Source organism: Capsicum annuum, chromosome 2 (assembly GCF_002878395.1).
Source record: "Capsicum annuum cultivar UCD-10X-F1 chromosome 2, UCD10Xv1.1, whole genome shotgun sequence".
In the NCBI taxonomy this organism is placed as follows: Eukaryota; Viridiplantae; Streptophyta; class Magnoliopsida; order Solanales; family Solanaceae; genus Capsicum; species Capsicum annuum.
In genome coordinates this window covers 138,926,536-138,951,325 of record NC_061112.1, presented here as the reverse complement: position 1 = coordinate 138,951,325, position 24,790 = coordinate 138,926,536, and the positions used below count along the sequence as shown (strand labels likewise).

The 24,790-nt window shown below is 31.6% G+C and overlaps 2 protein-coding genes across 2 annotated transcripts; one reads left to right on the top strand and one right to left on the bottom strand.

Moving 5' to 3' along the window:
* Positions 1–1,321: 1,321 nt before the first annotated feature.
* LOC107859887 (protein ELF4-LIKE 3) lies at positions 1,322–3,191 on the bottom strand. The gene is made up of 2 exons (XM_016705036.2): positions 2,838–3,191; positions 1,322–1,987 (listed from the first exon to the last, which is right to left on the bottom strand). Exon 2 carries the CDS (start codon positions 1,924–1,926, stop codon positions 1,579–1,581), a length of 348 nt encoding a protein of 115 aa, XP_016560522.2. The 5' UTR covers positions 1,927–1,987; positions 2,838–3,191; the 3' UTR covers positions 1,322–1,578.
* A 14,237-nt stretch (positions 3,192–17,428) lies between these two features.
* LOC107859886 (RNA demethylase ALKBH9B) lies at positions 17,429–22,821 on the top strand. The gene is made up of 6 exons (XM_016705035.2): positions 17,429–17,973; positions 18,731–19,417; positions 21,084–21,169; positions 21,408–21,718; positions 21,796–21,867; positions 21,959–22,821. Exons 1-6 carry the CDS (start codon positions 17,802–17,804, stop codon positions 22,218–22,220), a joined length of 1,590 nt encoding a protein of 529 aa, XP_016560521.2. The 5' UTR covers positions 17,429–17,801; the 3' UTR covers positions 22,221–22,821.
* Positions 22,822–24,790: the final 1,969 nt, after the last annotated feature.

Here is a 24,790-nt window from a genome sequence, read left to right as displayed (position 1 = left end):
GGTATACTTTTCCACTTATTTTCGCACTGGCTGAAAACAAAATGAAAGGTGTGAATTTAATTTAAAAACGTAGAAGATAATATAGGAAGCAGATGTTATATAATTTGTTTTCTATATTTTCTTTGTTTATTAGCACTATTGCATCGTGTTACAGCAAGACTACAAATAAGAATGTCTTGTGCGAAACTTAATGGCAGAATTCTTTTGAAGTATTTAACTTACTGTTTTTTTTTTGAAAAATTTATTATTTTATAGAAAAATTGGTGTTTACTGCATGTTGTAATGTTACTCTTCGTTAAGTAAAATGAAGAAATGAAGAACTTTTTGATTTGTAGATCTTGCCTCCGCAAGTTTCATATAGAAATGAAAAGGATATTGTAATGCCTGTGAGTACAACGCCTCTATCTTTGGAGGTCCTACCTTTGAGTCCATTAAATCATCTTTTCTAATTTTACCAAATGCAGATGATTATTTATGTTTTTTGGGTTGGTATGACTACCTTTACAACAATTTTATGCATATATTCCCTGCTTGTGACCTTTTGGATAGTCATATCTAATTTTACCTACAATTTTATGCATATATTCCCTGCTTGAGACCTTTTGGATTGTCATATCTAATTTTACCAAATGCAGATGATTATTTATTTATTTTGGGTTGGTATGACTACCTGTACAACAATTTTATGCATCATATGAAGTCATATAGGCTCTTTCTCTGCTTCCATCATATGAAGAGAATTTGAGTTGGAGGTGTTGGTCAAGAAAGTTGGACAACTTATTGAAATAGATTCCTTTGAAGGTGCAATTAAGAAGAAGAGTTGGTTTAGAATATTCACTTGTCTCTTCATGCAATGAATGATCGTAATAAACTTGCTGAATAAGTTTCTATACATTCTTATCATGTAATTTATTTTCTTGCAGGATGAAATCATAAATGAGGACTTTTAAAAAAATTGTTGTTGTTCGACTCATTTGACGTAAAATTTGATTGAAGTCAATTGTTTCTGCTGCTGCACCCTCCCTGAAATAAAGCAGCATCCTACCAATAATGGAGTTTCCAACAAGCTGAAGAATGTGCCAAAAATCAAAGTTGGACTGTGCTATATATTAATTAGATGTTTTGTAATTTTTTATTTTTTTTTGGTATCTGCAAAATTTGTTCCTCAAATGTATGTACACATTATTTAATCAGTTTAGTAGTTGCGTGTGCACGGGGCATGGACCATCTAGTAATGGAAATGTATCAAAGTCATCGAGAAGAACAAACAAGAGTTGATTTGATTTCAATTGAAGACAAAATCAAGAATTTACCAGCAAGATTAGAGGATACAGACATTTTCTGATTCAATTAGATCTACAAGGCACATTAACAAAGGAACCAGTCTCTGGGGGGTCATTATTTCTGAGTAAGGTACTAAAGAAAGTACAACTAGTGGGAGAAAATAAAATTTAACAAAAAAGGTTATAACTATTATCTAGCCATTAATTTATCTTGGAAGGATTATCTTGTTTCCAGCATAACAAAGAATGGATAAAAAAGGAGACACAACTTTGAATATCCCTTTTCCTCCTCCTCCTAAAGAGGCTTGCTCCTCTTGTTGGTAGGAGGTTTTCCATCAGGCCTCAAGGCACCACTAGAATCCCCTTCAGATGAGGCATCAACTGATTTGGTGAAAGAACATGAAAGATCTGCATAAAGGTCAACAACTCTTCTTATGTTGTTGTTTAACTCTCTGATTAAACCAACATTCCTGCTCAAGTTATCAGGGATCTTGGACTCATGGTTCTGGTTTATCTCATTAATTAGCAGCCTATTCTGATCCAATATGTTCTGCACTTGTACAAAACTCTTTTGAAATGTCTGAAAAACCTTGCCATCTATTTGTGTACCATTACCTAGGCCTGAAAACGTATCCCCCTCCATAATTTAATTAATTCCCCCCCTTTGGTTGGTGAACAATCCTCTTTTCAATTCAAAACAGGGCCTGCAAAAACAAAAACAGATCAACACAATGATTGAGGAAATGGAAAAAAATAAAAAAGAGACAGCTTGCAGATGAATAATTTTTTATTTTTTTTAGTTTAATAAAAAACCCATCATCAGATTTTATACCATATAGTATTGGTAGTAAGAAAAAAGGCTGAGACAAAACATGGTAAATTTGACAAACTGCTATATATTTTCTCATTTGATTTGTTTAAAAACAAATTGTACATAAGAGATAACATTATCTGAAATTGATATCATGATTTCTCAGTTTTTTCACCCGATGGGTTCAACTCTTCACAAAGATACAGGGAGTAAGCAATTATTGTTAAATTTATTAATCCGTTATTATTAGTGTATTATTTTAGGTATGATGAGATGTTAAAAAAGCAGATCCCATTTCCATAAAAGGGAACCTTCTTAGTGCATACTTCTCAGCTAAAGGTCTCTAAACTCAGTTTCGAAAAAAAAGAATCTCCAGACCCAGAAATGACCAGTCAATTTATGCAGTGCAGATTTGGCCATAACTCTCACATGGGTATGTATGCTTTCAAGAAAATGCACCCACCTTGTGTTGGATTTGGAGAAAAAGATTTGGGTTTTTAAAAAATGCATTAGTTTACCCAAACGACAACCTATCCCAAATCACATAAAGACAGAATTCCACGTTCGAATTTTGCACACAAGTCCTTCATACATAAATTCCCAAAACACTCGAGGGACACAACTAGCTAAAGATGTTCATTAAAAGAAATTCCTCAACAACGCAACACAATAGAATAATAAATATTACTTAATAATAAGCAAGAGTTTAGAAGAAGGTAATGAGAGAGATTTAAGAAACGTACCAAAGTTGGGAATTGGCGACAAACAGTAAATTTGTTTTGGCATGTGAGGGAACTTTCAGAGTAATAATCCAAAGAAAGGGGTGAATGTTTGTTTATATATGAATTGGGAAGGTACAGAGAACATTATAGTGAGGGATGAGAGGCAGGAGACATAGATTGTAAAAGCCGAAATGATGGGCGATTGAATCGAATCTCCCAAAAGAGAGAGAGAGAGAGAGAGAGAGAAAGTAAGAGAGAATATGTATATTTGACAGTCACGCTACAACGCACCCTCGTTTATATCTTCTTCTTCCTTTTCTCTGTCTGAATTCAATACACACCCACACCCTTCTCTTATCCACCCCTACTTATATTGATATTTTATATTCTCTTCTCTTTCTTATGTTTTGGTTTTCCACCTATTTGGTAAGGAGTGTGTAGTAGAATTAATTTATGTGTTTCATTCTTAGTTAGAGATTGACAGTTCGATCAAAAAATTTTGTTGGAAGTATTATTATTTTAATAGATCTTATAACGCGTAATTTGAATTAGTCGGGGCTTTAATGCAGATATCGGATAGAAAACAAAAAAGAATTAATTTATTCTGCTCCTAGTCTTTTCAAAGAACTTTTTGGAGTTGTTTGATTGGTGGATGGATAACAATAATAATTTTAAGATAATTTATGATACTATTATTTTATTTTTAGTATTTAGTGCTGGATATTTTTTAAAATTATGTGGACATTATTTGATTCATAAAAAACATTAAAAAGAAAAGAATTTTTTTTAATTTTGTCATTCAAAATGAATTTTAAATGTTTGTAGGACTATAAATCACTTTATCAATCATCAAGGATAAAAAAAAATGAAAGTTAAATTTCTTTATGGAAAGCTAACTTTTCTAGGGAGATTATTAGAAAGAGTAACACATAAATTGAGATACACAGAATATAATTTAGTCCTAAGATTATTTTAGCTAATCATATCATATTTCTATTACTGTACTATAAGTGAGGATAAGCTGCTAAAGCAAATAGCTTGCGGACAAGCTTGCTTCAACGGTCTCAATCATAATTTTAATATATTATTTCTAATTAATTATTATAAGTCATTTGCGTATTAGAAAATTAATAATATTTAATTAAAAAATTAAAATAGATATTTATGACATGTCTGTTTCAGCTGCTTCAATCGTAATTTTACTATATTATTCTTAGTTAATTATTACAAGTCATTTATATATTAAAAATTAATAATATTTAATTAAAAAAATAAAATAGATATTTATGACATGTCTATTTCAACTGTTTCAATCATGATTTTACTATATCATTCCAGATTAATTTTATAAGTCATTTAAGTATTAAAAAATTCTAAAAAAGTAAAATAAATATTTATGACATGCCAGTTTTAGCTGCGTCAACTGTGATTTTACTATACCATCTCTGATTAATTATTATAAATTATTTATGTATTAAAAAATTAATAATATTTAATAAAATAAGTATAATAGACATTTATGACATGTCTGCTTCAACTGCTTCAATCGTAATTTTATTATATACCCAAGTTAATTATTATAGATCATCTAAACATTAAAAAATTAATAATATTTCATTTTAAAAAAAGGTAAAATAGACACAAAATTATAAGTTAACTCTTAATGTTTTAAATTAACTTGACGACTTATATGGTGTCCACTTAAAAAAATTTCACAGGTTCATTTAATAGTAATTTTACTATATCGCTTCTAATTAGTTATTTTGAGTCGGATAAAGCTGCAGAGGCAGGCATGTCGAGCAGGCAGTTTGTAGACGACATGCCTGCTTTAACTGCTTCAACTATGATTTTATTATGTCACCTCTAATTAATTATTATAGATCATGTAAGCATTAGAAAATTAATTATATTTCATAAAAACAGGTAAAATAGACACAAAATAATAAGTTAACTCTTAAAATTAACTTGACAACTTATATGGGATCCACATAAATTTTTTTACAAGTACTTTTTATAGTAATTTTACTATATCATTTCTTGTTAGTTGTTATTATAAGTCATTTAAGTATTAGATAATATACAATATTTAATAACAAGGATAAAATAGGTACAAAATGATTGGATCGAGTACTCTGTAATAGAAATATATGTGCCAAAAAGGGTGATACGAGTACGATCATGATTGTGGATCAATACGTAAAGAACTCGTGCTCGGGTGACTGGCCAACTAATGGAACAAGCTTTGGAGTGTTGGCTCATTAAGGGTATTTTAGTCATTTTGCAATAAGTTGTAACCTAGGCTATAAATAGAACATATTAGGTCATTTTCTCATAGCTTAGATGATATTTTGAGAGCTCTTTGAGAGTGTTCATACAAGTGTGGATATCACTTGTGACAAGTGTGGAATCACTTGTGTTGGCTGCTTGTTTTAAAACGTTGGTTGCTTGGGGATTCCATTCCCTTGAGGTCACCGTAAGAACTTGATGTTATTTTATGAATTCTTGGGTCTTAGTGTTTAATATACATTTTGGTTCATAGTGTTTGTGCATTGTGTGTCAAGTTATCTATCATTCTATCTTATTATTGCTGTTATGTTCATTCTTGGTTTTGGGTGTCCAAACCCGAGAACTTATTGTCATTTTTGTTCTTTTTATTGTGTTGTAATCTTAGTTTGTGGCTCGCTGATTATAGGTGTTGAACACCTTAGAATGTTGTTGTTATCGTGCTTGTATTGTTATTGTGTAGTGAATCTGAGAGGGATCACCAAAAGGGGTCCTCAGTTCTTCAAATCATGGATTGTTTTGGTGCGTGTTAGTGTCTTCCTTGTCGATCTTGTATCATTTGGTATCAAAGCATGACTTGATTTTATTTTCACAAGATCAATCTTGGGCTAGCTAGCTTAAAAATACAAAAAAAAAAATGTAGAAGTTGTTCTAGTTCTTGGCCGAGACATGTTTCTTTGTGGCTAGATCTTGTAGTCTTTTGTTTGTTTAGATTGTTTCTAGTGTTGGTTTCTTTCTTACCAACACTAAAGTGTCTAGATTTAAAGGTTTGAGCTTATGTTGTTGACCTTGTTGATGTAAATTGAAAGTTGGTCGTGTGTTGATATTGTTGATCTAGGTCGTGTGTTGCAATTATCGTGGACTTGGAGGTGAATGTTGGTGGTGTTCTTGAGAAATTGTTGTTAAGATCTTGTTGTTCTTCACATCTTGACATCTCTTAATCAATATAAGGTATAACATAGATCCAAAAAAGATGTAAAATAAAGTTGAAAAGTTGTTGGTGAAGAGACTTGAACACATCACTTCAAAGACTTGTCAACCACTTTTTCATATTTCAAGGACCTTGTTTTGTGGGAATAGTAAAGTCAAGTCTCACTTTTTGAGTTGATTTGAAAAAGTTTCTAAGACTTGAATTTTTCCACCAAAAGACAAAATCATCCATTCCAAATTGTATCAAGACAAAAGCTTCAAATTGGTGATTAAAAAAAAAAATTATGTGGGACCGCGACCAATTACGTGGATGCCATGTCATCACGTTTTACTGTTCACGCAACATAAGTAAGCTCGAATTTTTTGATTTCTTAGTTTCTAATCTTTGTTTCTTAGTTGCATTTTGTTGATTCTATTGCTAATTAACAAATTACTAGTAATTGTCTACTAGGTTGTAAATTAGTTTTGGGTCCGTTTATTAGTGTCTACGTTTCTTTGTGTGCTTTTATCTTTTTGAAAACTCGTCATAGCCTTTTGACTCAAGTACGTACAAATTTATTTTGAGTTGTTGCAAACAAAAATCCATTCCGACTTTAAGCCGCAAGTGGGACCAAGTAACTTCATTGGAGTAAAAACGGTGTACCAACACTTGTGAGACCAATTGACTGATACTTGAAAAAGTGTGAGCTTGAGAGTTAGTGAGGGTGATTTTTGCTAACCTTAACTTGTTATTGTTTGTGTTTTGTTTAGTATTTCTTATTAGGTACGATGGCTTCGGGTGAAGGTAGTCCAAGAGCCTCGAGAGAGGTAACCATGGGTGCTTTGTTGGCGGCCATAATGAGCGTGAAACATGATCTTAGTGGTCGAATGGAGAGAATGGATGAAAGGATGGACGGGATGGAGGGTTCCTTTTCAAGGAGAATGGATACATTGAAAGTTCATTTAGATTCCAACCATTCAAGTACGAAACACTACCACGCCTCGACTAGTGGACTTGCTACCACCCCAGATACATTTCCCCAATTTCTCAATCCACCTAGACCAACCCATGAACCCATCCACCAAGTCCCTACTTATCCAAAAAATCAAAGTCAAGTCCATCAAGAAGCTTCCCAAATCTGAGACCTCCTTGATATGCTGAGAGCACCACTAAACCAAAACCAGCCAATCTAAATTGATGATGTGGAAGGTGAGGGTATTTATGGGGGTGGGGGGTTAGATGAATCAACTCTCTTTGCGGAATTTGTGCGCAATAGAAGAAGAGCTTATGGCAGAGGACATAAAGGTCGAGGGGGAAGAGTTGGACCGGCTCCTCATGGTAGGGGCAACTTGGGACACCGACCTCATGTTCAAGAAAGTTTAGTGGACCAAGGAGGCAATGTGGGTAGAGACACGGGACTAAATTCCATGAAGATCACTCTTCCTTCTTTCAAAGGGACTAGTGATCCATCTCTCTATCTTGATTGGGAGTTATAATGTAATCGTATTTTCCAACTCAACGAGTTAACTTCCCAAAAAAAATCGTACATACCATTGCTCAATTTGAAGGTTATGCATCTACTTGGTGGGAGACAAAACGGCTGCAACGGGCAAGGAATGACAATTTTGACCTTCTGGATTGGGATAAATTAAAAGCTCTTATGAGGGAGAGATATGTCATTGAAAGGTACAAACAAAAGCAACTAACAAAGCTCTACAACTTGAGGCAAGGAGATAGAACTGTGGAGGAGTATTATGATGAGTTTCAAAACTTGATCCTACGTCTTGACATAGTCGAACCTCCAAATCATTGCCTAGCTCGGTTCAAGAGTGGCTTGTGCTATGAATTTGTTTCTCAATTAGTTGTCCACAAGTTTTACCGAATTGAGGACCTTGTAGAAGCGGCCATTGAAGTTGAAAGGAACAATCATGTTAAGAAGACCTTCGGGTGGGACAAGTCCTACAAGCCTTTAAAGAAGAAGTCATTTGATAAAATAATCCAAAGGTATCCACAACTTGAAGGTACTAATTCTTCCACTCCTAATCCTAAGGGTATTGTTTATTTTAAATGTCAAGGTTGGGGTCACAAAGCTAGCAAGTGCCCAAACCAAAGGAACATTGTACTAGTGGAGGGTGATCCTTATTGTGTTGGGGATAAAGTGACCAAAAATGATGTTAGTGAAGAAACCCTTTAAGAGGATGATGGAGATAATGGTGAACCCGAGAGGGTGGTAGAAGAAGGGAAAGTTAATGTGCCTTGCGGATTGATGAGGAGAACACCTCATGATGATGCTTGGCTCGAAGAAGGTGATGTTTTGATTCCACTTTGACCTCTTGATAATGAAGAAGCTGAGAGTACACTATGGTCCTTGCTCCGAGGAAGTACACTTTTCTTTTTGTCTTGTTTCTTGTCACGCTTAGGTGGATAGACAAGTATTTCTTTTGGTGCTTAGAAGGGTATCTTATTCCCTAAGTTCCCACGGTATATGTAGAATGTACACTCGTGGTTTGATATTTTTTGTTGATTATGCTAACTTTAACCCACATATCATGAGGAATATATGTTCTTTTGTCTCCTCTATTATTTTGAAGGTTCGGATTTGAGGTCGAATCTCTTTACAAGAAGGGAAGGATGATACGAGTGCGATCGTGATTGTGGATCAATACGTAAAGAACTCGTGCTCGGGTGGTTGGTCAACTAATGGAACAAACTTTGGAGTGTTGGCTCATTAAGGGCATTTTAGTCATTTTGTAATAAGTTGTAACCTGAGCTATAAATAGAACATATTAGGTCATTTTGTCATAACTTAGATGATATTTTGAGAGCTCTTTGAGAGTGTTTGTATAAGTGTGGATATCACTTGTGACAAGTGGAATCACTTGTGTTGGTTGCTTGTTTTGAAACGTTGGTTGCTTGGGGATTCCGTTCCCTTGAGGTCACCGTAAGAACTTGATGTTATTTGTATGAATTCTTGGGTCTTACTGTTCAATATACACTTTGGTTCATAGTGTTTGTGCATTGTGTGTCAAGTTATCTATCATTCTATCTTATTATTGTTGTTGTGTTCATTCTCAGTTTTGGGTGTCCAAACCCGAGACCTTGTTGTGTCATTTTTGTTCTTGTTATTGTCTTGTAATCTTAGTTTGTGGCTCGCTGATTATAGGTGTTGAACACCTTAGAATCTTGTCGTTATCGTGCTTATATTGCTATTATGTAGTGAATCTGAGAGGGGTTACCAAAAGGGGTCCTCGGTTCTTCAAATCATGGACTGTTTTGGTGTGTGTTGGTGTCTTCCTTGTCGATCTTGTATCAAAGGGAGTATGAAAGTGGTACCCTTAATGAAATCTTGAATTCAAATAAAAAAACTAAATACATAGTTACAAAGTAAGATGTGAATGATCAAACTTTCAATTTTTATTGAGTACAAATAAATGAAGCATAAACTACGTAAACAAGAAAATTAAAATCTAATTTTTTTAACTATTTTTTTATTTCGGTGATCGATATGCTTGCCGACCACTGCTTGCTCCGTAATTTTTACTATATCACCCTTATTAATTATTATATGTCATTGACTTATTAAAAATTAATAATATTTAATTAAAAAAAAAAGTAAGATAGACATTTATGACTTGTCTGCTTTAGTTGCTTCAACTGTAATTTTACCATATCAATTTAATTAATTATTATAAGTCATCTAAGTATAAAAAAATTAATAACATTCAATAAAAAAAAAAAGTAAAATAGACAATAACTCTTGATGTTTTAAATTAACCTGACATCTTATATCATTTCTAATTAGTTATTATGAGTCATTTAGACATGTCTGCTTTGCTACTTCAATCATGATATTTGCTTAACTCTTGAAATTATATCAGTGTCACTTAAATTAAAATACAAGAAAAAATATTATAAATCAAAATAATTTAAAACTTAAATTATTTAAAACTATCTAATTTTTTACGCCACTTCATGCATAAATATATTTATTTATCACTTAATGAAAGATCTAAACTTTATGGAGTAAAAGTATTGGAAGGATATAAACTGTAATTAAATTCCTAAATACACTCATACTATATATAATTATATTTATACTTAACTTCGACGATTTATTTCACTACTTTCATAAAAAAATTTATCTTAGCAGCACGGGCTTATCACCACTAGCAATGAAATAATTAATAGAACTTCGTTTTCCCTCTCCCTCCCTCGTAGTTTCTTTTCAATTAAGTATTAGTAAATAAAATGAGAAAGATTTTTTTAATTTGGGTAACACTTCATAAACTTTCACTATAGAAAAATTAATTGAGTCTTAATTAAATGTCATCCATGTAGAAGCTAAAAATCTAAAACTATATTAGTTGGTTCAAGGAAAGATCGAAGTCGATGAGGAAGAGCAAAATGATTTGCTTCCAAGGATGCCTCTTCTATCCCTTCTAACTTTCCTTATTGGATAATTTTTAAATAACTTTCCTTATTGGATAATTTTTAAAATTTTACAAAAATGAATATGCATAAAAAATATATTAGATAGTTGCAAATTGTAATATCTTTTAAGAGACTTTATATTGATTACAATGATAGATATCGCTTATATATTGATTACAATGATAGATATCACTTCCATATTCAGAAGATGGAGTATTTGGGTTTTTTGATTCAGGCCAATCGAAAACAACCTCTCTACTTCACCTGAGGTAGTGGTATGGTCTGCGTACACTCAACTTTTCCCAAATCCCACTAGGTAGGAATACACTGGGTATGTTGTTGTTGTAATGATAGATATACTTAATTTCGTTTTTATCTTTACTCAATTTTCATACTTATATTAAATATTAGATATCGAAGGCCCGTGCTAGCACGGGCCCAATACATATTATTTTTTAATCTCAATTTATGTGACATAAATAAAAGTTAAATAATTAATTATATTTTAAAATATTTTAAGTTGTTAATTATGATAATTTATAATATCTTTTTGACATTGTAATTTATTAATTTAAGCTGTTAAGTATTGTAATTTATAATACTCTTCTTGTCTAAACTTTTGTGGCATTTCAATTATATTTAAAAAATACTTTAAATTTTTAATTATTGTGATTTATAATATTTTTTCTTCTATTCCAATTTAAGTGATATTGATATAATTTTGAGAGTCAACCAAATATCACGATTGAAGTAGCAAAGCAAACATGTCTTAAATGACTCATAATAACTAATTAGAAGTGACATAGTAAAATTGCTCTAAGACTTGTGAAAAAATTTAATTGAGCATCATATAATATGTCAAGTTAATTAAAGTATTAAGAGTTAACTTATCATTTTATATTTATTTTACTTTTTTATTAAATATTATTAATACTTTAATACTTAGATTACTTATAATAATTAATTAGGAGCGATATAGTAAATTATCCTTGAAGCAGCTGAAGCAGACATGTCATAAATGTCTATTTCTTTTTAGTTAAACATGATTAATTTTCTAATACGTAAGATTCAATCGAATATTACGATTTAAGTAGCAAAGCAGACATATCTTAAATAACTCATAATAACTAATTAGAAGTGGTATAAAAAATTGTTATAAAATTACTTGTGAAAAAATTTAAGTGGACCTCATATAAGTTGTCAAGTTAATTTAAACCATTACGTGTTAATTTATCATTTTGTATCTATTTTATTTTTAATTAAATATTTTTTTAATAATTAGATGACTTATAATAATTATTTATGGGTGATATAGTAAAATTACGGTTGAAACAGCTAAAGCAGACATGTCATAAATGTTTATTTTATTTTTGATTAAATATAATTAATTTTTTAATACATAAATGACGTATAATAATTAATTAAGGATGATATAGTAAAATCACGGAGGAAGTAGATACGTTTTAATTGAGCATCATATAATATGTCAAGTTAATTTAAAGTATCAAGAATTAACTTATCATTTTATATTTATTTTACCCTTTTTATTAAATATTATTAATTTTTTAATACTTAGATTACTTATAATAATTAATTAGAGGTGATATAGTAAAATCATCATTGAAGCAACTGAAACAACCATGTTATAAATGTCTATTTTTTTTAATTAAACATGATTAACTTTCTTAATACGTAAGAGTCAATATTACAATCGAAGTAGTAAAGCAGACATGTCTTAAATGACTCATAATAACTAATTAGAAGTGGTATAACAAAATTGTTATAAAAATTATTTGTGAAAAAATTTAAGTGGACCTCATATAAGTTGTTAAAGTTAATTTAAACCATTACGTGTTAATTTATCATTCTGTATCTATTTTATTTTTTAATTAAATATTATTATTTTTTAATATTTAGATGACTTATAATAATTACTTAGGGGTGATATAGTGAAACTATGATTGAAACAGCTAAAACAGACATGTCATAAATATTTATTTTATTTTTTATTAAATATAATTAATTTTTTAATAATAAATGATGTATAATAATTAATTATGAGTGATATAGTAAAATCACGAAGGAAGTAAACACGTGGACGAAGAGGTGTCTGCTTCTTCATGTTTCTATATAGAGTTAATACATAAAAATAATCCTAAACTTGACACTAAATTATAACTTTGATCTTAAACTTTGACAGTGCACATATATGACCTTTAACTATTCAAAACTGCACAAATATGACCTCCAATCCTACGTGGCAAAATGCGTGTTCAACACGCAAAACTGGGCGCGTCTAGCTTAAAATCTAAGGGCATAATACATAAATATGACCTTAAACTTTGACAGTGCACAAATGTAACCTTTAACTATTCAAAACTCCACAAATATGACCTTTAAATGACTCTTCACTATTATTTTTTTATTATTTTCGGCTCAAAAATAAAAATGACATCTAATTTGTTTTGTCATTGAGGAAAAAGAGCAATATTGAAGATTTATTAATTAGGTGGGTCAGCCTCATACGAAAAAATCGAGCGGGTATGTATATATATTATAAAGCAGAGAACGAATTTAAGTTATATAATATATCTAAATATTATTTATTTAAATATTAAATTAAAGATGAAACAATATTAATAATAAAAAAATTATAGTTTTAATAAAAAATTATTAAATTAATGTTATTAAGGATAGTAGTAGTAGTATATTAAATTAACGTTATTAAATTAACGTAATTAAAATGTTATTAAATTAACGTTATTAAAACGTTATTAAATAAACGAGGGGCGGACCTATGTGGTTGCCATGGGGTTCACCTGAACCCCCTCGGTAAAAAATTACGTTGTATATATATAAGATAGAAAATGTATATTTATGTAGGTATATTAATGTTGACCACATGAAACAAGGCACTTAGATAATCCAGTGGTGTTATTTGCTCTTCTTGGACGCTTGCTTCAGCCTACTGTGCGGGTTCAATCCCTACTAGTGATTGTTTTTTTAATTAAAAAAAAGCTAAGTGTTGCTGCTATAAAAATAAATAAAATAATAATTATTATAAAAAAAATAAAAAAGTTAGTTTCTGCTATTGAAAAAATATATAAAAAAATTATTATAATAATAATAATAATAATAACAATAATAATAATAAAAAAAACAACAACGTCGTTGTAACACAAAAAGTAAAGTTTTGACAGTGCACAAATATGACCTTTAACTATTCAAAACTGCACAAATATGACCTCTGTCCAAGTCAGCCCTTTTAACGATGTGGCACCATGTGATTAGATTACCTTTTCACGTAGGCGCGAGTGAGACTCACGCATGGGGTTGCAAAATTGGAGGTTATATTTGTTCAGATATTGAATAGTTAAAGGTTCTATTTGTGCACTATCAAAGTTTGAGGTCAAAGTTATAATTTGGTGTCAAGTTTAGGGTTATTTTTATGTATTAACTTTTCTATATATGTATAATTAATATAATATAATATAAAAGTGATAAAAAAAAAAAAAGTTCCACAAAAGCCAAAAATTATAAGGAACATTGAATTATCCAAAATCATATCTTGTCGGATCCAATGAAATGTTCTGAGTATAAATTTTTAATTTTTTAAAATGCTTGATGTGATTTATCGGTGAAAGCTAGGAGACAAAATATAGACAACGTCAATACAATTTCAAGAACTAGGATTCACCATACATATGTTTGGTATGATTTAAAAATAAATAAAAAATTTAATAACTAATTTTATTTTTTTTCACTAGTATCTTGCTATTATTTATTTTTCCTCCAAATGAATAATCTTTTCCCTCCAAATGAGTAAAAATGAATTCCTCATTGCTTCCAAGTTCCATTAATATCTTGTCAATCTAATCAATTATTTTTTCCTAAAAATTGTTTTTAATTTCAAAATATTTTTTGAAAAATAATTTCTAAAAATAAGTCATCTTTAGAAAAAAAATTAAAGTGGAAAGAGGAAAAAAAAAAGAGGTGATGGGTGGTGTTGTTGGTAAACATTCAAAACGTCTATTATTAATTTGACACACAAATTAAATAAATAATAGATTTAATTATTTTTAATTAATTTATTATTTTGAAAAAATATATCAAATAACGAATACTTATTTACTACCAAAGATAGGATGGACAAATAGGGTAAAATTACAATTAGTTTTTTTAAACTGGATAAATATTATTAAATATTTATTTTTAATATGGTGGAGAAGTATTATTGGATGGAAATATTTCATTCGTTCATTTTTACTTATCATTTTTCTATTGGCATAAAAATTAAGAAGCAATAAATGATAAGGATAATTTTATGTTATTATTTTTTGAATATAATTAAATTAATGCTTTGATAATTATAATAAATAACAAATTATATTAAATGTTAAGGATAAAATAAATCGAGATAAATAAATATAGATATATATATATATATATATATATATATATATATATATATATATATTTACTCTTAGACAATCCTATTTGGCCTGTCTTAGAAACCTCCACTCCCATTTTTTTTTTCTTTTTTTTTTGACATTTTTTTCAATTAATTTATTTTATAAAATCATGTCCTTAATTTATACATTCAATTACATAAATTCTACTCTTAAATATTAGTAATGTCCATAACTCTCAATTTTTTCATATTCATAACCCTCAATTAGTTAATTTTCAAGAAGACCATTTATTTTTTCTCTGTTTTTAAAAAAAAATTTCAAACTCTAAATATTTTGTTAATTGTTTTTATCTTCCTTTATAATTAATGTGATTGATTTGTATTAAGTAAAATTTGTATCTATATATAATAATAAAATTAAATTTTCACTCTTAATTTTATCATTAACTTCATGACTTTTAAGTTTTCATATTCATAACCTCTAATTATTTAATTATAAAATTTAAGATAACTTATGCTGTTCTCTATTTTTATCTATATAAAGTCATAATATTTTATTTCACGAGACCAATACTCAAGAATATCATTTTTGTTTTATATTTGAAATAATATTCTATATATTATTATTTATAGTATAAATTCAAGCTTATGAGGAAGGTTTTTGAAGGTTGATCGCTTGTCAAAGAGGCTATCGAACAAGAGCTTAAAAATTGTACACTAATTTTGTATTTTTTTTTCGCGTATTTTCTTATGATTAACGTAAAAAAAAAAAATAGGGGTTGTGTGTGTGTCAATGTTCATGGGTATGTTCTCTATATGTAACTTTTATAATATGAACTTTCATGATTTTTTTATTATTGTAAATTTTATAGGCTTTTGAAGGTTGATCGTTTGTCAAAGAGGCCATTGAAAACAAAAGCTTAAAAAATTGTACACTAATTTTGTCTTTCTTTTTTGGTCTATTTTCTTATGGTTAATATAAAAACAATAGGTATGTGTGTGTAAGTGTTCATGAGTATGTTCTCTATATGTAATTTCTATAATATGAACTTTCATGATTTTTTTATTATTGTAAAGTTTATAGGCTTTTGAAGGTTAATCGTTTGTCAAAGAGGCTATCAACAAGAGCTTAAAAAATTGTACATTAATTTTGTATTTCTTTTTCCGTCTATTTTCTTATGGTTAACGTAAAAAAATAGGTGTGTATGTGTATGAGTGTTCATGGGTCTGTTCTCCATAAATAACTCCCATAATATGAACTTTCATGATTTTTTAATTATTGTAAATTTTATTTTCATTTAAGTAATAGCTATTGTAATTTTGTTGGTGCTAATTACCAACCAACTTTAAACAATACTATTAATGACTTAAAAGAAATATTTATTAATTAATAAAATATATTATTCTTTATATGTTTTTTATGATGCGAAAAATAATTTATCTTTTCTTTAACGATCTGCTTATTTCTTTAATTTTAATAGCAAAAATGAATTTGATAGTAATAATATAAATATGTGGGTTAATCATATTCATTTTAATAAATTAAAATGGAATACATTTATAAGAATATCTACAATATCTTCACGTAAATCTTGATTGCAGTTCAGATCATGAAACAATTATAATCTATCATCATAATGTCATGAGATCTACAATTATAATCTACCATTATCATGTCATGAGATCTAAAGGCACAACTAAAATAATATTAAATATTTTTATATAAAAAATTATTAAAAATTGTATAAAATGTAAGATATTTTCTTTTACTTTTTCTAATTATTTGTTTCTCTCTCTCTTATTTGAGATGCATTTTCTTATTTGTAAAATAATTTAAATATTGAAGCAACAATAATTTTGGAGATTTTAGAAAGTTAGAAATAAAAAACAAAGATTCATAAGCTTACTTTTAGAGTAAAAATAGAATATATAGAGGAAGGAAAATAAAAATAAATACTATAATAGAGGATAGAGACAAAATTAGCAATAGAAAATTATTTAAATGATGATGAAAAGTTCGGAAAGAAAAAGATAAATATGAACTATGAAAAGATAAAATAATAAAAAAAGATACAAAATTGAAGAAGAATTATCTGAATATAAGTTTACTTTTTCATCAAACTAAGAAAAAAATTAAATTTTTAAATACATATATTCGAATTGTATTAAATTAAAAAAAATGTGTCTTAACCTTTTGATATATGAAACTTTTTCTTACTAATTCTTATTTTCTTGAAAATTTCGAAAAGAAAAAGATAAATATGAACTATGAAAAGATAAAATAATAAAAAAAGATACAGAATTGAAGAAGAATTATCCGAATATAAGTTTACTTTTTCATCAAACTAAGAAAAAAATTAAATTCTTAAATACATATATTCGAATTGTATTAAATTAAAAAAAAATGTGTCTTAACCTTTTGATATATGAAACTTTTTCTTACTAATTCTTATTTTCTTGAAAATTTGAAAGTCATAAAATTTAAGGACTAATAATAAATTAAATTATATATATTTTTTTATAATATTGAGCGCTCAATACTTTTAAAAATTATTTATCAATTTGATGAGATATTTTATGATAGTGGAAACGCGGTCGAAGTTCTGGAAGTGAAAAGAAGTCTACTTTCCATGTTCTTCCACTTCTTTTTCCCCTTTCAAAAATTCTACCAGTTTCTAGAATTTTCCTTTTTACAGGTGCCTGCTCTTTCCAGTTTCCAACTTACAAAAATTAAAAGTACTTAAGTTAAATTCATATTTTTGAAAATGTAATTACTACTCGTAGTCAGTGTAGGATTTGGAAACCTCAACCGCCTAACCCTTTACCAATACGAATTTACAAAATCCCCCTCCAATTTCCTGGAAATAACATATTCCCCCCACAAATATTCTCAAACCAAACTTCACAATCCACATCGCAAAATCCAATTCGCGGAGTTGACTCGTCCGCCATGTCCGACCACCGTCGAACTCAGAAGGACGATCCGTTCCTTCTCAATTACAGCTCCGATGAGCTCAGAATTGCGTCGGAGTTTCTGTCCAATTGGCTCCCTTTTCTCTCCCGTGACCTTTGCCGCTCCTGCACCCGTACCCTCTCCGATCGCATCCGATCCCTCAATTATAGTATGTATTAAAATGCATGTGTTTGCTATTCATGAATTGTGTAGTTTATATATTGATTGATACTCTCAGTTTGCATAAACTTCATGGCTTTGTTTTTTTTTATTGGATGAGGTTTTTCTGTACAGGGAGCGTGTTACTCAAAGTTTTTGTTTATTTATTTTGATTTTTGGTTGAAATTCTGTAATAAAAATGTTTGTTGGGGATTTAACTTTTTTTTTTTTTTTTGGGGGGGGGGGGGGCGGGGGATAACTGTGGTGTCTGTGCTTTGTTTATTTATTTATTTGATTTTGTCGAAATTCTGTAATAAGGATGTTTGTTGAGTAATTACTTTTTCTTTTTAAATGACCATGGTGCTGAGACCGTTTGTGCGCACCTCCACTAATTCCATGGGGTACCTGCCGCCTCTCACTAGCAACTCTGTCCACTACGGATAGAACATTGGGAAGAAATCACCTGGTGTTTTGTTTGTATGTTGGGTAATTACTTAGTCATGAAGAATCTAAACAGAGTGGAATAGACACAGAGTTTCCATAGTAATTGTCTGATTTAAGTGTTTGTTGGTTTGTATAATTACTGTCGTTATGAAGATTGATGTGGATAACATGTGAAAATTAAAGTTTTTTGGTAGTTAATAATGGGACAAAAGAATAGATTTCTGTTGTGTCTGCTTATGTTTTGGGTTGTACTTTAATTAATGAAGGTGTAAAGTTGTTGATTTTTGTAGTTTTCTGACTAGAGTTTGTTGGTATGATTGCAGACGTTAGTGGCAATGCAGAACGCTTGAAGCAACCAAAGAATACGAGTGTCTTGACTCCGGAACGTTGTGATTCGGATGGCTGCAATGGGAGTCAAGAGAATTGTGACAACAATTCACTTGGAAGTTGGAATGATTGTGGTGACTTGAATGATAATACAGATACAAATTCATTGGGGAGTTGGAAAGATGGGTTTGGTGGGGAGCCCTTTGAGGAGCTTTATGTGGACAGACATTCATCTGACAGCTGTGTAGATGGTGCAGATTCCCTATCTCAATCTGCTGGAGAGGCATCTACAAGTGAAGCATTTAGCTCATCCTTACCTGTGACTACCCCCAAAATGAAGATGTCATGGGCAGATATGGCTCAGGAGGATGAACTTCAAGCTGAGGAAGTGAGTGAGTCAATTGTCTTGAGTGGTCAGGTTAATGGTGTGTCTGAAGAGGAAATTACTAATCCGGAGAGTAAGCAAAAAACAGAATTGTCAAGGGAGCAACGAGAGTATATTAGATTCTGTAATGTGAAGAGGAAGAAGGATTTCATATGTTTGGAGAGGGTAAACGGGAAAATCGTCAATATACTTGATGGATTGGAGCTACATAAGGGTGTCTTTAGTGCCGCCGAGCAAAATAGAATTGTTAAATATGTGGAGAAACTTGACCAGATGGGGAAGAATGGGGAACTGAAAGGTTTGTTTTACCTTTATATAGTTTTTAACCATTCTTTTCCGCAAATGAATTTCAATGTCGTTTTGAGCTTTGCAAAGCATAGTTAAAGCATGCGTAGTTGCTTGATTGATATTGTCTAGTTGTTAATGTTTAAGCTTCAAATGTATTTGAAATTTAAGCAGGTGGTTTTGTGAATCAGAATATTCATTTTTAATCCACTTTGTTGATGTTAGACTTGTGTTAACAATTAATGGTGTTCGATGATGTTACTAACTAGCATATTCCCTTTTTTTCTTATTGATTTCTTTGGTTGTTTTTGAGCTCTCTCAATCATTGGATGCAGTCCATTTCATTGAGCAGAGGGCTAAATAATCTGTATTTGTAGCATAGATACGAGGTTATTTGTCAAATTAATATTTGTTCCTTTTGAGGTGTTAGGGCTGGCTGAGTCTAACAGCGAAATCACATGGCACGCTCAAGAAATTTTGCTTGATTGCGTGTAAATTTTGTTCCTTGTGAGGTGGTAGGGCTGGTTGAATGGGGCTCGCGTTTTTTTGTAGAATGCGAGATGCACCATTGTTGATTCTGATTCAGTTCCAGTTCTCTAACCATTTAGTTATGGAATTACATTTTTGATGTTACTAACTTACTATTGTTGTTAATGCCTTTTATCATCTAGTTCCTTTTAGGTTCTATGCTATTTAGATGCCGATATCTTTCAAGTAGGGTGATTGACATGGAGTTAGTACATTAGCGTAACTACAGGAAAAGTAAGAAAAAGAATTTGGCCTTGCTTGGAAGAGATCATTCTGTTGCATTGGCTTGCACCTTTTCGACCTACCAGTATCTTTAACAATAAGTATCCTATACAGGAGAACTTACCTATTACCTTTTCGAGAGGATATCTGATTCATTCAGATTCAACATTAGCTGTTTTGGCATCTTCCTTATTTCTTTTTTTGTCTGTAGTTGAGAGTTACAGTACTTGAAACATTTTATCGTTGCTTGTCCAGTCTTGGGCGTGTGGGGTGTATTGGGGTCCCACATCAGTGAGTTCAGGGATATTTAGTCTCTTTATGTGGTCTTGGGCGATCCTCACTTCTTGAGCTTGCTTTTGAAGTTCCATTTCTTTTACCGATAAATAACCAATATTGCTTGATTTTAACCCCAGATTTTTCTTGATTCAACTTAGAAACTGTCCCCTGGTTGAAAACATTCACAAAGATATGTGCACTTTCCTTTTTGAAAAAAATGTGCAAGTAGTTTTACAATGTGCACATTTTCTCTGTTTGGCCAATTCGTCGTTTTCTGTAATAATGATATGTGCACTTTCCTTTTTGAAAATTTACTAAAGTAGTTCCCAAACATTCGTCATTTTTTCTGTAAAAATGACACGTGCACCTTCTCTTTTTGAAGATTTCCGAAAGTAGTTTGAAACCTTCCTTTAAAAAGCTTCTATTCTGATTCAGTAATTTTACCCTATTTTTGTGCCAATTTACCTTCCTTGTGACTCACTTTATCAATTAGTTTGATCTGGTTTTTTTTCCTCTATACTTGTTATGATGGGAGTTTTTTTTCTTTCAGCTTCCTATTGAAATTTCCCTTTTAAATTTGTTTGTACTCCAGTTATTTCTGTCATTTTTGTTTATCTCATGGTTCTTATTACCTGCCTATGGTGATTGTTTAGAGAGGACTTATACTGCACCCGCAAAGTGGATGAGAGGCAAAGGACGTGTGACAATCCAATTTGGCTGTTGTTACAACTATGCACCAGTAAGCATCTTACAATCTTATGTTTCATTCCTCCCTCTCCGCACAGAACCCCCCACCCACCCACACAGTGGCTCACCACTGTAGCTTTGAGTGCCTTGAATGATGGGTTATTTATTAGGTGACGATAATCTGTAGTAAAGACCTTCCCACTGCTCAGTTGACAACGTTCTTATGTGATAGGGCTGTGGCTTATGGGTTAATAACGGGTGGCATAATGACTGAATTTTCTCTATGGCAGGATAAGAGTGGCAATCCCCCAGGGATCCTCAAAAGTGGAGCTGTTGATCCATTGCCTGATCTCTTGAAGGTCATGATAAGAAGACTTGTAAAGTGGCATGTGATGCCTTCGAGTTGTGTTCCAGACAGCTGTATTGTCAACATTTATGAAGGGGGCGATTGCATACCACCACATATTGACAATCATGATTTTGTGCGCCCATTTTGTACTGTTTCATTCCTTAGCGAGTGCAACATTGTGTTTGGATCCAATTTGAAAATAGTGGGTCCCGGTGAATTTGCTGGTGCAATTGCAATACCATTGCCAGTGGGGTAAGTGAGCATGTTGTTCTCATCATAACTAGTGAAATTAGGAAGATCGTTCATTAATGACATTACATTACTCCCAGATCTGTACTTGTCTTGAATGGAAATGGAGCTGATGTAGCTAAACACTGTGTTCCAGCTGTGCCTACTAAGAGGTATGCACTGAATGTTCTGAACTTTCTGGACATAGTTAATCTTCTGTTCTTTGTAATATGCCGACATCTTGTTAACCTTTCTCTCATGTAGGGTTTCAATCACATTTAGAAGAATGGACGAATCTAAAAGGCCAACTGGATATGTTCCTATGCCTGATTTACAAGGATTGCAGCCCTTGTCATATGAAGCGGACACACAAAAGAAATCCAGCTCCTCTAGGCCAGTGTTTTCCGCTAGAAAACAGCCGGTGAGACAAGAAGAGAGCATGGAAAGAGTAAATATGCCAATGAGAAGGCATTCGGAGCCCCGTTATACAGGTCGATATCGACGAGGAGCTGCAAACAGGCAGTAATATGGGGTGAATATGGAAAATTGAAAGCACATTCTTCTCTAGTTGGTGAAGCATTGAAATAGTGAGGGATTGCTTGTTTGATAATTATTGATGGATGTCTTCTAAAATAGAAGCTTAATCCTGCTCTTTGATGGAAACCAATTATTGAATGTGAACGGCGAACATTCAAGCTATCAGCAGGGAAGAGTAATGGTGTGATCTAGAGATGGGCAGGTATGAGATGGTAGCTCCGATGTAATGTACGCGGTCTTCCAATTTGCGGTTGTAATGGCATGAGGCAGCTATGCAAATAATTACTCGGCAACTTGGATGCACCCTGCTGATTTGGACTCGCTCAGTTTCAATAATACACCTTATGAGGAATGCCCATCCTTGTTACCTGATTGTGTAGTTTGAAGCTTACGTTATATACAATTCACGCCATTCATTACATTTATTTGCGCGTAAGCTTTGGTGAGGGCTAAGTGATCTTGTCTGAGTCTCTTGTTTTTTCTACTTGTTGGCTCAAGGATTTCCATGGAATATTTATGGCCTTGCTGATTTTTTTCAGCAGTGACCGTGGAATTTAAAGATGGAATTAAGCTCAGAACAATTATTTCTTGCCTGTCGTGTTTAAATTTAACCATTTGATGTAATATTGATGCGACTGCTTTAGCCTTACGAATCCCAATAACATATTATATGAAGTTTCAATGTTGAGCACTTGGAAATCCATAGCAAACTCCACAGGTCTAATTGTCAATATGAACTCTATTTCACCAATGTCATTAGTTTTTAATCCGTCAAAACCTTTGATGCATACATTATTAGGTCGGATCCTTTCCATATTAACATTCAACTTTTGAAAAGTTGACATAGGACAAATGTTAGCGCCTGATCCTCCATTAATTAACACTCGAGTGATGATGGAATGTTCACATTTCACATAAATGTACAAACCTTTGTTATGTTCAGTACCTTCCATAGGCGATTCATCGTCTGAAAAAGTAATTTTATTTGTTTCAAGGATTCTTCCAACAATTTTTTCCAGCTAAGTCACTTTAATCTCACTGGGAACACATGCTTCATTAAAAATTTTCATTATAGTCTTGCGGTGTTCTTCTGAATGTATTAATAAAGACAACAAAGAAATCTATGCTGGTGTCTTCTTCAAATGTTTTACAACAAAATATTCTGGCAATTTTATTTTCTTTAAGAATTTTTCAACTTCTTCATCAGTAACAGGCTTCTTGAACACCATTCATTCTTCATTGCCTTGTTTATTCTTTCTTAACTCTACTGGGGCATAACATCCTCCAGATCGAGTTAATCCCCCTACTTCGTCCACATCTTCAATCACTTTTTTCCCCTTATGCATTACCATAACACAATCATAGTTTCAAGGGATTGCCTTGGTATTAACCATAGGCAACTGTGACACTGGTTTAATAACAATGGGAGCTACGGGAGCTCCTTTTATGATTAAGAGAGGCTTGGGAGATCTTCCAGGAATAATGAGCTTTGATTTTAATTTTCTTGACCCAACATTTTTTGAAATTTCTTTCCCCACCACCAAGGGGACATTCAATAATTCGGGTTTTGTTATCACTACATCCACTTCTGCAGGTTTTTCTTTTGTCAAATCTACAGCAATTGCAGATTTTTTTGAATCAGTTTTAATTTTAATGATCGGCTTGAAGGATATTGTAGCATCTTTATCATTGGGTATCACTTCGAGCATGTTTGTTTCATTATGATCTGGCAGCGGATTTTAATTTACATTTCGAGCGTCTGGACTTTCTACCATAATCTGTTGGGTATTAATCAGCTCTTGAATGACTTTTTTCAGATACCAACATTTCTCTATGTCGTGCCCTGGGGCATCAGAACAGTATTCACATCTTCTAGAATAATCCAAATTCTTCGGAGGAGGATTTGAAATCCTTCTCTTAATTGGGTTTAGGACATTCATTTTTCTCAGCCTATGAAATAAATTGGTGTAAGATATTCCAATAGGAGCGAAATTATCTTTACCCATATTATCCTTTTAAATTTTGCTCTAGGCCGAAAATTAGACCTAGGAGGGTCTCTTGGAATTTGCGGGATCGGTGAATGATTTTGAATTTCTGGTGCACGCCATTGCGGGTAAGAAGAAGTCCGAGCATATGGTTGCGCATTGTAAATAGGATATTTGGGGGGATGGAACGAAAAATAATGAATTTTATGCATATGGTTAACGCGCACCTTTCCAATTTTGTCGTGGACCTGGTACGACAGTTGCTACGTCCTCTTTTCTTTTCCTTCCCCCGAATCTTCCTGCACCACTTTGAATTGCCTATGTTGTTGCTTTCAAAGCGGCCTGGCTGATAATATTTCCCTACTTTATTCCATTCTCTACCATCTCTCCAACTTTAATAACTTCTGTAAATGTGCTTCCAATAATAAAAAGTAAGTGATGGAAATAATCGAGTTCTTGTGTTTGCAAAAAGATATTAATTATTTCAGATTCCTTTATCGATGGTCTAACTCTTGAAGCCTGCTCTCTCTATCTGATAGCATATTCTCGGAAACTTTCAGTCATCTTTTTTTTT

What these genes read in the sequence shown, in the direction of transcription:
- LOC107859887 (XM_016705036.2), bottom strand. Translation starts at nt 1,926, where the DNA reads ATGGAGGGGGATACGTTTTCAGGCCTAGGTAATGGTACACAAATAGAT.
- LOC107859886 (XM_016705035.2), top strand. Translation starts at nt 17,802, where the DNA reads ATGTCCGACCACCGTCGAACTCAGAAGGACGATCCGTTCCTTCTCAAT. An exon ending in CATCCGATCCCTCAATTATA is followed by an intron (nt 17,974 to 18,730) that starts GTATGTATTAAA and finishes GTATGATTGCAG; the next exon opens with ACGTTAGTGGCAATGCAGAA. An exon ending in GAAGAATGGGGAACTGAAAG is followed by an intron (nt 19,418 to 21,083) that starts GTTTGTTTTACC and finishes GTGATTGTTTAG; the next exon opens with AGAGGACTTATACTGCACCC.